The sequence below is a fragment of the Palaemon carinicauda genome, chromosome 11 (genome assembly GCF_036898095.1).
Source record: "Palaemon carinicauda isolate YSFRI2023 chromosome 11, ASM3689809v2, whole genome shotgun sequence".
NCBI classification, from domain to species: domain Eukaryota; kingdom Metazoa; phylum Arthropoda; class Malacostraca; order Decapoda; family Palaemonidae; genus Palaemon; species Palaemon carinicauda.
Window position 1 is genome coordinate 15231420 of NC_090735.1, and position 16124 is coordinate 15247543.

Here is a 16124-nt window from a genome sequence, read left to right on the forward strand (position 1 = left end):
AGCGGAGGCCCGAGTCACCACCGTCACAGGACAAGCATTCACAGTCACGATAGGGAATAATTCCAGACCCCTATGGTCTACCATGTCATTTCCTAAAATACCATCTATATTTGGAATAGGGAGTTTCTCCACCACAGCCAACTCTGTTACCTCATTATACCCAGGGAATGATAATTCAACTTCCACCAATGGAGCTGAAACCACAGTATTCGGAAAACCTCCCAGAATAACATAATTCCCTGAATATTCAACTAAACCATTTAAAGATTCCCTTAATACTAAAGAACGAGCTGACCCTGTGTCTCGCAAAAATTTTACCTTTAGAACTCCTGAATTCGTAACCAGTCTACCAGGCCATATATATTTATCATAAAGTCATGAAGGTCTATTACCAGTTGGTTTTACATTGCTGTCATCACTACTATTCACATTGCTACCTTCCGCTACCGGTGGATTCTCAACCTTGGGGGTGTTAGGAATAGTCTTATTTGTTATTACAGATATAGGATTGTCAATATTGTTATTATTTCTCTCCAGATACCTCCTCCTGGCATTACACTGAGCTTGATAATGTCCAGGCTTATTGCACCAAAAACAGGTCCCATTACCTTTGCTTGCATTACCAGACACTACCCTGTTTTTGGAGAAGAATCTAGAGGGCTCTCCATTTGAAATATTTCCCTGAGTCCTCTCATTCTTATAATAGGTTGGAACACCTGAATGTTTTACCCTGTTGTTAGCTACATTATTAGATTTATTATTATTATCATTTGGCTTGGCAGACTGGAACTCTAGACCCTGAGACCCAAAATTGCCGGACCCTGCTCGATGGGTTAAAATAAATTCATCGGCAATCTGAGCCGCTTTACTTAGATTACCTGCTTTCACCTCTTCCAAGTATATCCTCAGTTCTTTACTACAATATTTCTTAAATTCTTCCAATAACATCAATTCCCTCAAGGAGGAGAAAGAGACTACCTGACGACTCTTCAGCCAATTATCAAATTGCTCCTCCTTGAGCCTAGCAAACTCAACATATGAAATGGAAGCATGCTTGCTAAAATTTCTAAATTTTAGACGATAGGCCTCAGGGACAAGATCATAAGCCTTGAGGACCAACGCCTTTACTTTACCATAATCACGGGCTACGCCTTCCTCCAAAGAATTATAAACCCTGATTGCCTTGCCCACCAGCCTACACTGAATTAAGACTGTCCACATCTCGGAGGGCCAAGACAACCTGGTAGCTACCCGTTCAAATGCCTTAAAAAATTCCGGCACATCTTTTTCGTCAAATACAGGGACTAACTTCAAAGCTGCCCCTATATTAAATTTATCGACATATGGACCACAAGGAGTACTTAATTTATTAGGAACATTTTGCAATTTAGCCAACTCCAAATTTACTTTAGCCATCTCTAGTTCATGTCTCCGCACCTTCTCGTTCTCCTCAAACTCAAGTTTCACTAACTCTATCCTCTTGCAAATTAATCTATATTCATAGTCCTCTTGAGACAACACAGGCTGCACTGGAACTACATTCTCTGGGACAGATTTTTCTACAACAAATGGGTTTGTAGACACGTTACCTTTATCTTGCAATTTAGCATTTCCTTCAAAAATAGTTCCAGTACGAGGGGGGTCCTCAAACAAAGAAAGGCCTGGATTCACACTCACATCATCAATCACACTATCCTCGCGCTCCGAACCACTATCATCAACACTGTCAAAATCTCTAGCTAAATTCTCTCCTTCAGCCATACCCTGAGCTACCTTATTCTCTACAGCTAACAACAACTGGGCCTTAGTGTTCGCAGCCCTAAGTGGGACACCTAACCAGCGAGCACAACTCACCAAACACTCTTTACTTAATACAGGAAGATGCCTAAGACAATCTGCTGATCCTAAAAATTCTGCGGGATCAAAAACATATTCACCCATGATTTCAAAATTAAAGGGGGAGTAAGGCAACACACTAAACAATAACAAATATTGGCAAATTCACTGAGCACCGATCCGCCAACCAAACCACCGAGTACACCCGAGTGCAATCCTGGCAAGGTCGCCAACTGTTACAACCTACCAGGTTGTAATGCAGGTTCTTAATTTCTCATGGATTGCAGTCGGTAAAAATACGTCAGTGATAAGGAAAGACGGAAACAAAGACCCAAGAAAACTTAACAATATTTATTATAAACAAGAGCAATAACTTAAATCAACCTTGTGAGATTAAATACACTTACACATATTCAAGACAACAAATAATGGTTCTCGGGAACTCACAAGAAAATAACCTAAAGCTACAACACTAAACCCTAAACATGAGAAAATTCCAAGAGAGAAAACACTTAATAATAGCGAGGTGGATCCAAAATACAGCTAGCCAAAGTCAATAACCTAATAATAAAAAGGAAGAAGGAAGTAGGAGATGAAAACAACGAAAACCTTAATATTCCTACCTATCTTACAAAACTAAACAATACAGAATTAAACAGTTACACAACATAACTACAAAACTCGTACATATAGAAATAGACAATTAATAATATATATAACTTCACCTCGAGTGAAGTACAGAAGGGGAGTTGAATACAGGGCCGTACTTAATCCATCAAGCCGCTATACTGAAGGGTAAAACTGTACGCCAGGCATTGAAGGGCAATCCACTTCCCTATAAAAGAGGAACGATAATTTGTCTTACCTGGCGTCAGCCTCCCTACTTATCACCTCACGAGCCAGTTTGCTCTCACACTCGTACACAGCTGGACTGGAGGAATACGGCCAGTAAAATCAAGGTTCAGTGTCGGGAAACAGCGTCGACACAATTCCCGTACAAATCCTCCGACGGGAACAAGTAGCAGAAAACTACCGTCGCAGATGACAGAGCATCTGCTAAACACTCATCAGAAGTGCGAAGGTAATTGCCAAAGTCGTCCTCCAAGACACCATGAATGCTGAGACGGGAAATAGTGTCGGTGAGAGCTTGTCAAGGCCCGAACTGCCTTCACTGGTCGACCATGTCCACTCATCACCTTCCCAGCGTTCATCAACACTCACAGCAAAAAAAAAAAACAATCGTTAAAACGATAGTCCACTAATACACAAAAGAGGAGGAGGAGGCGCAAAAACACTATTCAACAATCGGAGAGCCACTTACATTAACACTATAGTAAACAAACAACAAAAATACTTTAACTTAAAAAGAAAAACAAGGCTGATTTAAATAAAATAAAGAAATAATTTTACGTTAACCTAATATATATATATATATATATATATATATATATATATATATATATATATATATATATATATATATTTCTATTATATATATATATATATATATATATATATATATATATATATATATATATATATATATATATATATATATAAATTACTATCCAAATTTTTGTCCACTTTAGCTACCTAAAGTATGTCTAATATTTTGTAAATAATTCACCTTTCAGTAATTGTACGCTAAAACAACTTTGTTTTTAATTGAACTATTCTGATCGCCAATGAAATATATCAAGAATTTATCATAAAAACTGTGAAATATATGCTCTCTTTGGTTAGAGTTTTAATTTTTCCTATTATCTATGATTCATATTTCAAATGTTTTCATATTTCCATCTACAGCACTCTCTAATTTCGTCTCCGAAAAAAAAAAATATAATTACAAACGAATTCAATCTGAATATTATTCTTTAAGAATTTATTAATTTTCGGTTTTTTATTTGTGTGTGCGTTTGTTGTAAATGAATTATGACCACACAAGAGTTATGTTTATAAGTAACATAGGGATATAATTATCAATTTCATAAAAAATAAAAATAAATATTGAATTTTCTATGTATATAACAAAATATCCCTCTACTGATCTTTGAATAACAGATTTTTAGGGATATTAGTATACAAGAAAATAAGGAGTTTTGAAAGTAAACTTTATCACATACTGAGAACAAATCAGCCTTGTAAACATACCAGATATTTAAGGATTGATTTTAATAAAGCTGGTCTCAAAAAGTGTTAATTCATTTATTGATTTTCATAAACTTGGTCTCAAAAAGTGTTAATTTAATGATTGACTTTAATAAACTTGGACTCGAAAAGTGTTAATTCATTTATTGATTTTCATAAACTTGGTTTCAAAAAGTGTTAATTTAATGATTGACTTTAATAAACTTGGTCTCAAAAAGTGTTAATTTAATGATTGACTTTAATAAACTTGGTCTCAAAAAGTGTTAATTTAATGATTGACTTTAATAAACTTGGACTCGAAAAGTGTTAATTTAATGATTGACTTTAATAAACTTGGTCTCAAAAAGTGTTAATTTAATGATTTACTTTAATAAACTTGGACTCGAAAAGTGTTTATTCATTTATTGATTTTCATAAACTTGGTCTCAAAAAGTGTTAATTTAATGATTGACTTTAATAAACTTGGTCACAAAAAGTGTTAATTTAATGATTTACTTTAATAAACTTGGACTCGAAAAGTGTTAATTCATTTATTGATTTTCATAAACTTGGTCTCAAAAACTGTTAATTTAATGATTGACTTTAATAAACTTGGTCTCAAAAAGTGTTAATTTAATGATTGACTTTAATAAACTTGGACTCAAAAAGTGTTAATTCATTTATTGATTTTCATAAAATTGGTCTCAAAAAGTGTTAATTTAATGATTGACTTTAATAAACTTGGACTCGAAAAGTGTTAATTCATTTATTGATTTTCATAAACTTGGTCTCAAAAAGTGTTAATTTAATGATTGACTTTAATAAACTTGGTCTCAAAAAGTGTTAATTCATTTATTGATTTTCATAAACTTGGTCTCAAAAAGTGTTAATTTAATGATTGACTTTAATAAACTTGGTCTCAAAAAGTGTTAATTCATTTATTGATTTTCATAAACTTGGTCTCAAAAAGTGTTAATTCATTTATTGATTTTCATAAACTTGGTCTCAAAAAGTGTTAATTTAATGATTGACTTTAATAAACTTGGTCTCAAAAAGTGTTAATTCATTTATTGATTTTCATAAACTTAGTCTCAAAAAGTGTTAATTCATTTATTGATTTTCATAAACTTGGTCTCAAAAAGTGTTAATTTAATGATTGACTTTAATAAACTTGGTCTCAAAAAGTGTTAATTTAATGATTGACTTTAATAAACTTGGACTCGAAAAGTGTTAATTCATTTATTGATTTTCATAAAATTGGTCTCAAAAAGTGTTAATTTAATGATTGACTTTAATAAACCTGGTCTCAAAAAGTGTTAATTTAATGATTGACTTTAATAAACTTGGTCTCAAAAAGTGTTAATTTAATGATTGACTTTAATAAACTTGGTCTCAAAAAGTGTTAATTTAATGATTTACTTTAATAAACTTGGACTCAAAAAGTGTTAATTTAATGATTGACTTTAATAAACCTGGTCTCAAAAAGTGTTAATTTAATGATTAACTTTAATAAACCTGGTCTCAAAAAGTGTTAATTCATTTATTGATTTTCATAATCTTGGTCTCAAAAAGTGTTAATTTAATGATTGACTTTAATAAACTTGGTCTCAAAAAGTGTTAATTTAATGATTGACTTTAATAAACTTGGTCTCAAAAAGTGTTAATTTAATGATTGACTTTAATAAACTTGGTCTCAAAAAGTGTTAATTTAATGATTGACTTTAATAAACTTGGTCTCAAAAAGTGTTAATTTAATGATTTACTTTAATAAACTTGGACTCAAAAAGTGTTAATTTAATGATTGACTTTAATAAACCTGGTCTCAAAAAGTGTTAATTTAATGATTAACTTTAATAAACCTGGTCTCAAAAAGTGTTAATTCATTTATTGATTTTCATAATCTTGGTCTCAAAAAGTGTTAATTTAATGATTGACTTTAATAAACCTGGTCTCAAAAAGTGTTAATTTAATGATTGACTTTAATAAACCTGGTCTCAAAAAGTGTTAATTTAATGATTGACTTTAATAAACTTGGTCTCAAAAAGTGTTAATTTAATGATTGACTTTAATAAACTTGGTCTCAAAAAGTGTTAATTTAATGATTGACTTTAATAAACTTGGTCTCAAAAAGTGTTAATTCATTTATTGATTTTCATAAACTTGGTCTCAAAAAGTGTTAATTCATTTATTGATTTTCATAATCTTGGTCTCAAAAAGTGTTAATTTAATGATTGACTTTAATAAACCTGGTCTCAAAAAGTGTTAATTTAATGATTGACTTTAATAAACCTGGTCTCAAAAAGTGTTAATTTAATGATTGACTTTAATAAACTTGGTCTCAAAAAGTGTTAATTTAATGATTGACTTTAATAAACTTGGTCTCAAAAAGTGTTAATTTAATGATTGACTTTAATAAACTTGGTCTCAAAAAGTGTTAATTTAATGATTGACTTTAATAAACTTGGTCTCAAAAAGTGTTAATTTAATGATTTACTTTAATAAACTTGGACTCAAAAAGTGTTAATTTAATGATTGACTTTAATAAACCTGGTCTCAAAAAGTGTTAATTTAATGATTAACTTTAATAAACCTGGTCTCAAAAAGTGTTAATTCATTTATTGATTTTCATAATCTTGGTCTCAAAAAGTGTTAATTTAATGATTGACTTTAATAAACCTGGTCTCAAAAAGTGTTAATTTAATGATTGACTTTAATAAACCTGGTCTCAAAAAGTGTTAATTTAATGATTGACTTTAATAAACTTGGTCTCAAAAAGTGTTAATTTAATGATTGACTTTAATAAACTTGGTCTCAAAAAGTGTTAATTTAATGATTGACTTTAATAAACTTGGTCTCAAAAAGTGTTAATTCATTTATTGATTTTCATAAACTTGGTCTCAAAAAGTGTTAATTCATTTATTGATTTTCATAATCTTGGTCTCAAAAAGTGTTAATTTAATGATTGACTTTAATAAACCTGGTCTCAAAAAGTGTTAATTTAATGATTGACTTTAATAAACCTGGTCTCAAAAAGTGTTAATTTAATGATTGACTTTAATAAACTTGGTCTCAAAAAGTGTTAATTTAATGATTGACTTTAATAAACTTGGTCTCAAAAAGTGTTAATTTAATGATTGACTTTAATAAACTTGGTCTCAAAAAGTGTTAATTTAATGATTGACTTTAATAAACTTGGTCTCAAAAAGTGTTAATTTAATGATTTACTTTAATAAACTTGGACTCAAAAAGTGTTAATTTAATGATTGACTTTAATAAACCTGGTCTCAAAAAGTGTTAATTTAATGATTAACTTTAATAAACCTGGTCTCAAAAAGTGTTAATTCATTTATTGATTTTCATAATCTTGGTCTCAAAAAGTGTTAATTTAATGATTGACTTTAATAAACCTGGTCTCAAAAAGTGTTAATTTAATGATTGACTTTAATAAACCTGGTCTCAAAAAGTGTTAATTTAATGATTGACTTTAATAAACTTGGTCTCAAAAAGTGTTAATTTAATGATTGACTTTAATAAACTTGGTCTCAAAAAGTGTTAATTTAATGATTGACTTTAATAAACCTGGTCTCAAAAAGTGTTAATTTAATGATTAACTTTAATAAACCTGGTCTCAAAAAGTGTTAATTCATTTATTGATTTTCATAATCTTGGTCTCAAAAAGTGTTAATTTAATGATTGACTTTAATAAACCTGGTCTCAAAAAGTGTTAATTTAATGATTGACTTTAATAAACCTGGTCTCAAAAAGTGTTAATTTAATGATTGACTTTAATAAACTTGGTCTCAAAAAGTGTTAATTTAATGATTGACTTTAATAAACTTGGTCTCAAAAAGTGTTAATTTAATGATTGACTTTAATAAACTTGGTCTCAAAAAGTGTTAATTTAATGATTGACTTTAATAAACTTGGACTCGAAAAGTGTTATTTAATTTATTGAGTTTAATGTACTTGGTCTCAAAAAGTGTTAATTTAATGATTGACTTTAATAAACTTGGTCTCAAAAAGTGTTAATTCATTTATTGATTTTCATAAACTTGGTCTCAAAAAGTGTTAATTTAATGATTGACTTTAATAAACTTGGTCTCAAAAAGTGTTAATTTAATGATTGACTTTAATAAACTTGGTCTCAAAAAGTGTTAATTCATTTATTGATTTTCATAAACTTGGTCTCAAAAAGTGTTAATTTAATGATTGACTTTAATAAACTTGGTCTCAAAAAGTGTTAATTCATTTATTGATTTTCATAAACTTGGTCTCAAAAAGTGTTAATTTAATGATTGACTTTAATAAACTTGGTCTCAAAAAGTGTTAATTTAATGATTGACTTTAATAAACTTGGTCTCAAAAAGTGTTAATTTAATGATTGACTTTAATAAACTTGGTCTCAAAAAGTGTTAATTCATTTATTGATTTTCATAAACTTGGTCTCAAAAAGTGTTAATTTAATGATTGACTTTAATCAACTTGGTCTCAAAAAGTGTTAATTTAATGATTGACTTTAATAAACTTGGTCTCAAAAAGTGTTAATTTAATGATTGACTTTAATAAACTTGGTCTCAAAAAGTGTTAATTTAATGATTGACTTTAATAAACTTGGTCTCAAAAAGTGTTAATTCATTTATTGATTTTCATAAACTTGGTCTCAAAAAGTGTTAATTTAATGATTGACTTTAATAAACTTGGTCTCAAAAAGTGTTAATTTAATGATTTACTTTAATAAACTTGGTCTCAAAAAGTGTTAATTTAATGATTTACTTTTATAAACTTGGACTCGAAAAGTGTTAATTTATTGAGTTTAATGTACTTGGTCTCAAAAAGTGTCAATTTATTGTGGTATCAAAAAAGTGTTTCATATAGGTCTAATAACCCTCTATATTCACCCATTCATTCTCATCATAATTCTATAAATAACCCATATCTATGGGAAGAGCATATTATCATTTTTAAGATAATATTATCTTTATAAAAGATAAAATATCTTATTGCATTTCATAAACATAGCCTATCTATTGGAAGAGTATATTTTCTATTTTTAAGATATCCTTAAAAATATAGAAAATATCTTATTGGATTTCATGAAGTAAATATGCATTAGAATAGACATAACCTATCTATTGGAAGAGTATATTTTTTTATTTTTAAGACATCCTTAAAAAGATAGAAAATATCTTATTGGATTTCATGAAGTAAATATGCATTAAAATAGACATAACCTATCTATTGGAATAGTATATCTTTTAATTTTAAGATATCCTTAAAAATATAGAAAATATCTTATTGGATTTCACGAGGAAAATATGCGTTATTATAAAAATAGATATAGAAATCCACAGCTTCATTTATCTAAAATTCGAACTCTCCATATTTGTGTAGTTGGACGAGACAACCCGTTCTATAAACAAAGGCATGGCCAGTTTCTCTCCCTCCACAAATGCAATCATTTATTGACCTGGGGTTATTTTACAAAATGAATAATCATTTGATGAATTGCGAGGTCAAACTCACCGAATTTATATATCGAATCTATTAATAAACAGCCAAACACTCGATTAAATTCAGGATCATTCTTTTTCTCCGAGATAGAGATAATTATCAGTTGCTCATTTGATTAAAATAAATGAATTGCTTTTATTTTATCATCATGAACATTCATTAAAACTTTTCTATTGGTATCGTAAATTTTTACGGATCGGCAGTTTGCATTCCGGTCCAACACATTAGTAGTAGATGAACAAGCTAAGGTATGTTTGCCTTCAATATAAATATATATATATATATATATATATATATATATATATATATATATATATATATGTATATATATATATATATATATATATATATATATATGTGTGTGTGTGTGTATGTATATATATATATATATATATATATATATATATATATATATATATATGTGTGTGTGTGTGTGTGTGTGTGTGTGTGTCTTTGTGTGATTTCTACTGGGGCTCTGATCCCGAGGTCGTTAAGAGAATCCAGATATTAATATATCAAAAATATATATGGCTTATTTGGATACATATATATATATATATATATATATATATATATATATATATATATATATATATATATATATGTATGTATATATACATATATATATATATATATATATATATATACATATACATATATATGTATATATACATATATATATATATATATATATATATATATATATATATATATATATATATATATATATATATATGTGTGTGTGTGTGTGTGTGTGTGTGTACAACAGCAACAACAACCACAGCGAATATAGTCCTTTCTAGTCATCATGTCTGGGGTTTGGCCACTTTTCATCATCATGCTGGCCAGTACAGATTGGTGATGGTGGGAGATTTTCGTCTAATCGCTCACAGCAAAAAACTTAGTATGTTTGGCTCTGACTAATTTAAAGGTTTATAGTCCGCTCATGAATGGCAGAGGCAAGGGACAGTGATATGTCCTATCAAGCAGGACAATGCCCTAGAGACTGACCATGTATACCATATGATCAGCGCCCAAGCCCCCTCTCTATCCAAGTTAGGACCAGGGAGGGCCAGGCAATGGCTGCTGATGACTCAGCAGATAGACCTATAGGCTACCCCAAACCCACCATCCCTAGCTCATAAGGATGGTGAGGTTGCAGCAACGAAAGGAACTAACAAGTTTGAGCAGGACTCAAACCCTATCCTAGCGTTCACCAGTCAGGGACGTTACCACATCGGCCACCACAAGCCAGCTTTGCTGATCACGGCGATACGCAAACCCTTTCATCACGTGAAGGTATCCCCACTCAGAAAGGGATGTATACATAGGAATTTATATATGTATATATATATGTGTGTGTGTGCGTGTGTGTGCGTGTGCGCGCGTATACGCATATGGGTTATTTTAAAGAGAGATGTTCATGAACATCAGGAGAGAATTCGCCCTTAGATATAGTTTCCCGACTGAAATAACCGCAAAGGTAGTCAATGACAACGTGTCCAATCTCACACATTTCTAGTCCCAAAGAAATTCTAGAGGTTGTTTTAATCAGAGACCTAGATCTATTGAACACTTGTCTCAGTTGCCTGGTGATTGACTAGCTAAACCTCTACACATAAAGGAATATGGTTAGTCAGGGCTGTTTCTTACGCCTCTTTAAACCTCATCCAAGGCACATTCCTACAAGATATTCCCTCTTGCATTCCTATATGTTCGTTTAATTACTTTAGCAGTAAAATTTTAGTATGTTTATAAGTCTAAGAACCTTGTTTCAATTATGCTTTCTAAACACTAATTATGATAAGCAAATACTGGCTTGCTTAGTGAGCACGATTCAAGTGGTATAGGACCAAATTGATTTAACCACGACCGCAATAATATGATAACAGAGACAATAACAACGATAACATTACTTGTTATCGGGGTCGTATCAGATTGTCAAACTTGTATAGATTCCTGCCAAAAAATATGAAAATTATTAGTTATATGCCTGTCTTTGTTATTATTATTATTATTATTATTATTATTATTATTATTACTTGCTAAGCTACAACCCTAGTTGGAAAAGCAGGATGCTATAAGCCCAGGGGCCCCGACAGGAAAAATAGCCCAGTGAGGAAAGGAAACAAGGAAAAATAATATATTTAAAGAACAATGACATTTAAATAAATATTTCCTATATAAGCTATGAAAACTTTAACAAAAAAAAAAAAGAGGAAGAGAAACGAGATAGAATAGTGTGCCCGAGTGTACCCTCAAGCAAGAGAACTTTAATCCAAGACAGTGGAAGACCATGGTAGTAGTAGTAGTAGTAGTAGTAGTAGTAGTAGTAGTAGTAGTAGTAGTAGTAGTAGTAGGAGTAGTAGTAGTAACATTTTTTCGAGCGTTATTGTCAGAAATCTGGTTTTATACGAAAATTTATCACAAAATAGTCAATGCAGAAACAGATTAGTTTCTAAAAGCGAATTTATTTAGGTTTATGTTTACATATTGATCAACTATATCTACAGTAGTGATAATATTATTAACTCATATATATACAAATTTATATTCATCATGCCATTGCAAATGAGGATATTTGTAACCAAATATTTCCATTCAGTAAAACTTTGCTTAACATGCAAGTCACTGAAGAGAAGGGGGGGGGGGAGTAATGATTATTTTGTTAAATTTAGTTTCAGTACTTACGTAACGAATATTTAATTTTCATATACCACATCATTATATACGTGTGTGTGTGTGTGCGTGTATTAAGCACTCTATAATTATTCTATAATCACTACGCATTCTGGATTCCTTAATATGATGTACGTATGATATACAATATTCCATTTCAAACGGGCAAATTATTCCATGACGTCATCGTTGTTATCGACATCGTCGTCGAAATCGTCGTCGTCAGAGTTACGTCGTCGTCGTCAAAGTCGACGTCGTCGTCAGAGTTGTCGTCGTCGAAATCATCGTCGTCAAAGTAGTCGTTGTCGAGATCGTCGTAATCAAAGTAGTCATTGTCGAGATCGTCGTAATCAAAGTTGTCGTCGTCAAAATCGTCGTCATCAAAGTTGTTCTCGAAATCGTCGTCGTCAAAGTTGTCGTCGTCAAAGTCGTCGTCGTTGTCGTTGTCGAATTCGTTGACGTATTTGTCATCGTCGAAGTCATCGACATCGTTGAATTGGTTGAAGTCATCGTTGAAGCATAAACTCTTTGAGCAAAACCTCTTAGCTGAGTATGATATATTATTATTAATTTATTCTCATCATTTATTTATTTCCTTATTTCCTTTCCTCACCGGGCTATTTTTCCCTGTTGGAGCCCTTGGGCTTATAGCATCTTGATTTTCCCAACTAGGGTTGTAGCTTGGCTAATAATAATAATAATAATAATAATAATAATAATAATAATAATAATAATTCCAAGCCAAAGCTGACCTGACGATAGGCCATCATTGCCAGGCTGTTACTGGAATGATGGAAATACAAGTCCTTGGAATCGGTATAAATTGGACTTGGGCGAACAGCGTTGTCTGGAATTTTGTTTGGCTACGCTGTTTGCTTTAGCGCTTTATCAACTTTATCAAAAAGAGGTAACGCCGTAACGAGACGAGGGGAGCAAAGCAATCAGAACAAATCTGTCAATACACTACGACTGTTTAAAGAACTCCCGATTTGTTTTCCTTACTTATTTGTATTTCGTGTAACTATGCAGCAATAAGGGAATGTTCATATTCCCGGGCGTCTTACACATTTAGATTGAGTCAACACGTATAACTGTTTATCTTTGAGTTTTGTGTACGCAATTCAAGACTGGATGCCATCAGATCTTGGCGTACGCAATTCAAGGTTAGATGTCGTTGGTTCTTAGCGTGTACAAGCCAAGATTGGATGTCAGCGAATCTCGGCGTACGCAATTTAAGATTGGATGTCAGCCAATCTTTGCGTATACAAACCATGATTGTATGTCGTTAGATATTAGCGTATACAATCCAAGATTGGATGCCATGGGATCTTTGCGTACACAATCCAAGATTGGGTTCCATCGGATCTTTGCATAACAATCTAAGATTGGATGCCATCGGATCTTTGAGTACACAATCCAAGATTATAAGTCTGCGAATCTTGGCGTACACAATCCAAGATTGGATGCCATCGGATCTTTGAGTACACAATCCAAGATTGGATGCCATCGGATCTTTGAGTACACAATCCAAGATTGGATGCCATCGGATCTTTAAGTACACAATCCAAGATTGGACGCCATCGGATCTTTGAGTACACAATCCAAGATTAGATGCCATCGGATCTTTAAGTACACAATCCAAGATTGGACGCCATCGGATCTTTACGTACACAATCCAAGATTGGACGCCATCGGATCTTTACGTACACAATCCAAGATTGGACGCCATCGGATCTTTACGTACACAATCCAAGATTGGACGCCATCGTATCTTTACGTACACAATCCAAGATTGGATGCCATCGGATCTTTGAGTACACAATCCAAGATTGGACGCCATCGGATCTTTACGTACACAATCCAAGATTATAAGTCAGCGAATCTTGGCGTACACAATCCAAGATTGGACGCCATCGGATCTTTACGTACACAATCCAAGATTGGACGCCATCGGATCTTTACGTACACAATCCAAGATTGGACGCCATCGGATCTTTGCGTATACAATCCAAGATTGGGTTCCATCGGATCTCTGCATAACAATCTAAGATTGGATGCCATCGGATCTTTGAGTACACAATCCAAGATTATAAGTCAGCGAATCTTGGCGTACACAATCCAAGATTGGACGCCATCGGATCTTTACGTACACAATCCAAGATTGGACGCCATCGGATCTTTACCTACACAATCCAAGATTGGACGCCATCGGATCTTTACGTACACAATCCAAGATTGGACGCCATCGGATCTTTGCATAACAATCTAAGATTGGATGCCATCGGATCTTTGCGTACACAATCCAAGATTGGGTTCCATCGGATCTTTGCATAACAATCTAAGATTGGATGCCATCGGATCTTTGAGTACACAATCCAAGATTATAAGTCAGCGAATCTTGGCGTACACAATCCAAGATTGGACGCCATCGGATCTTTACGTACACAATCCAAGATTGGATGCCATCGGATCTTTGAGTACACAATCCAAGATTATAAGTCAGCGAATCTTGGTGTACACAATCCAAGATTGGACGCCATCGGATCTTTACGTACACAATCCAAGATTGGACGCCATCGGATCTTTACCTACACAATCCAAGATTGGACGCCATCGGATCTTTACGTACACAATCCAAGATTGGACGCCATCGGATCTTTACGTACACAATCCAAGATTGGACGCCATCGGATCTTTACCTACACAATCCAAGATTGGACGCCATTGGATCTTTACATACACAATCCAAGATTGGATGCCATCGGATCTTTGAGTACACAATCCAAGATTATAAGTCAGCGAATCTTGGCGTACACAATCCAAGATTGGACGCCATCGGATCTTTACCTACACAATCCAAGATTGGACGCCATTGGATCTTTACATACACAATCCAAGATTGGATGCCATCGGATCTTTGAGTACACAATCCAAGATTATAAGTCAGCGAATCTTGGCGTACACAATCCAAGATTGGAGGCCATCGGATCTTTACGTACACAATCCAAGATTGGACGCCATCGGATCTTTACCTACACAATCCAAGATTGGACGCCATCGGATCTTTACGTACACAATCCAAGATTGGACGCCATCGGATCTTTACGTACACAATCCGAGATTGGACGCCATCGGATCTTTACCTACACAATCCAAGATTGGACGCCATTGGATCTTTACATACACAATCCAAGATTGGATGCCATCGGATCTTTGAGTACACAATCCAAGATTATAAGTCAGCGAATCTTGGCGTACACAATCCAAGATTGGACGCCATCGGATCTTTACGTACACAATCCAAGATTGGATGCCATCGGATCTTTACGTACACAATCCAAGATTGGACGCCATCAGATCTTTACGTACACAATCCGAGATTGGACGACATTGGATCTTTACGTACACAATCCAAGATTGGACGCCATCGGATCTTTACGTACACAATCCAAAATTGGATGCCATCGGATCTTTGAGTACACAATCCAAGATTATAAGTCAGCGAATCTTGGCGTACACAATCCAAGATTGGACGCTATCGGATCTTTACGTACACAATCCGAGATTGGACGCCATCGGATCTTTGAGTACACAATCCAAGATTATAAGTCAGCGAATCTTGGCGTACACAATCCAAGATTGGACGCCATCGGATCTTTACGTACACAATCCGAGATTGGACGCCATCGGATCTTTACGTACACAATCCGAGATTGGACGCCATCGGATCTTTACGTACACAATCCGAGATTGGACGCCATCGGATCTTTACGTACACAATCCGAGATTGGACGCCATCAGATCTTTACGTACACAATCCGAGATTGGACGCCATCGGATCTTTACGTACACAATCCCAGATTGGATGCCATCGGATCTTTACGTACACAATCCAAGATTGGACGCCATCGGATCTTTACGTACACAATCCGAGATTGGACGCCATCGGATCTTTACGTACACAATCCAAG

At 33.2% G+C, this 16124-nt stretch overlaps 1 protein-coding gene across 1 annotated transcript; it reads right to left on the minus strand.

Moving 5' to 3' along the window:
* Nucleotides 1-12310: 12310 nt before the first annotated feature.
* Nucleotides 12311-13221, minus strand: LOC137649174 (putative uncharacterized protein DDB_G0270496). Its single transcript, XM_068382163.1, has 2 exons — nucleotides 13218-13221; nucleotides 12311-12699 (listed from the first exon to the last, which is right to left on the minus strand). The coding sequence occupies exons 1-2, from the start codon at nucleotides 13219-13221 to the stop codon at nucleotides 12311-12313; spliced, it is 393 nt and encodes a 130-aa protein (XP_068238264.1).
* Between the last annotated feature and the right edge of the window lie 2903 nt (nucleotides 13222-16124).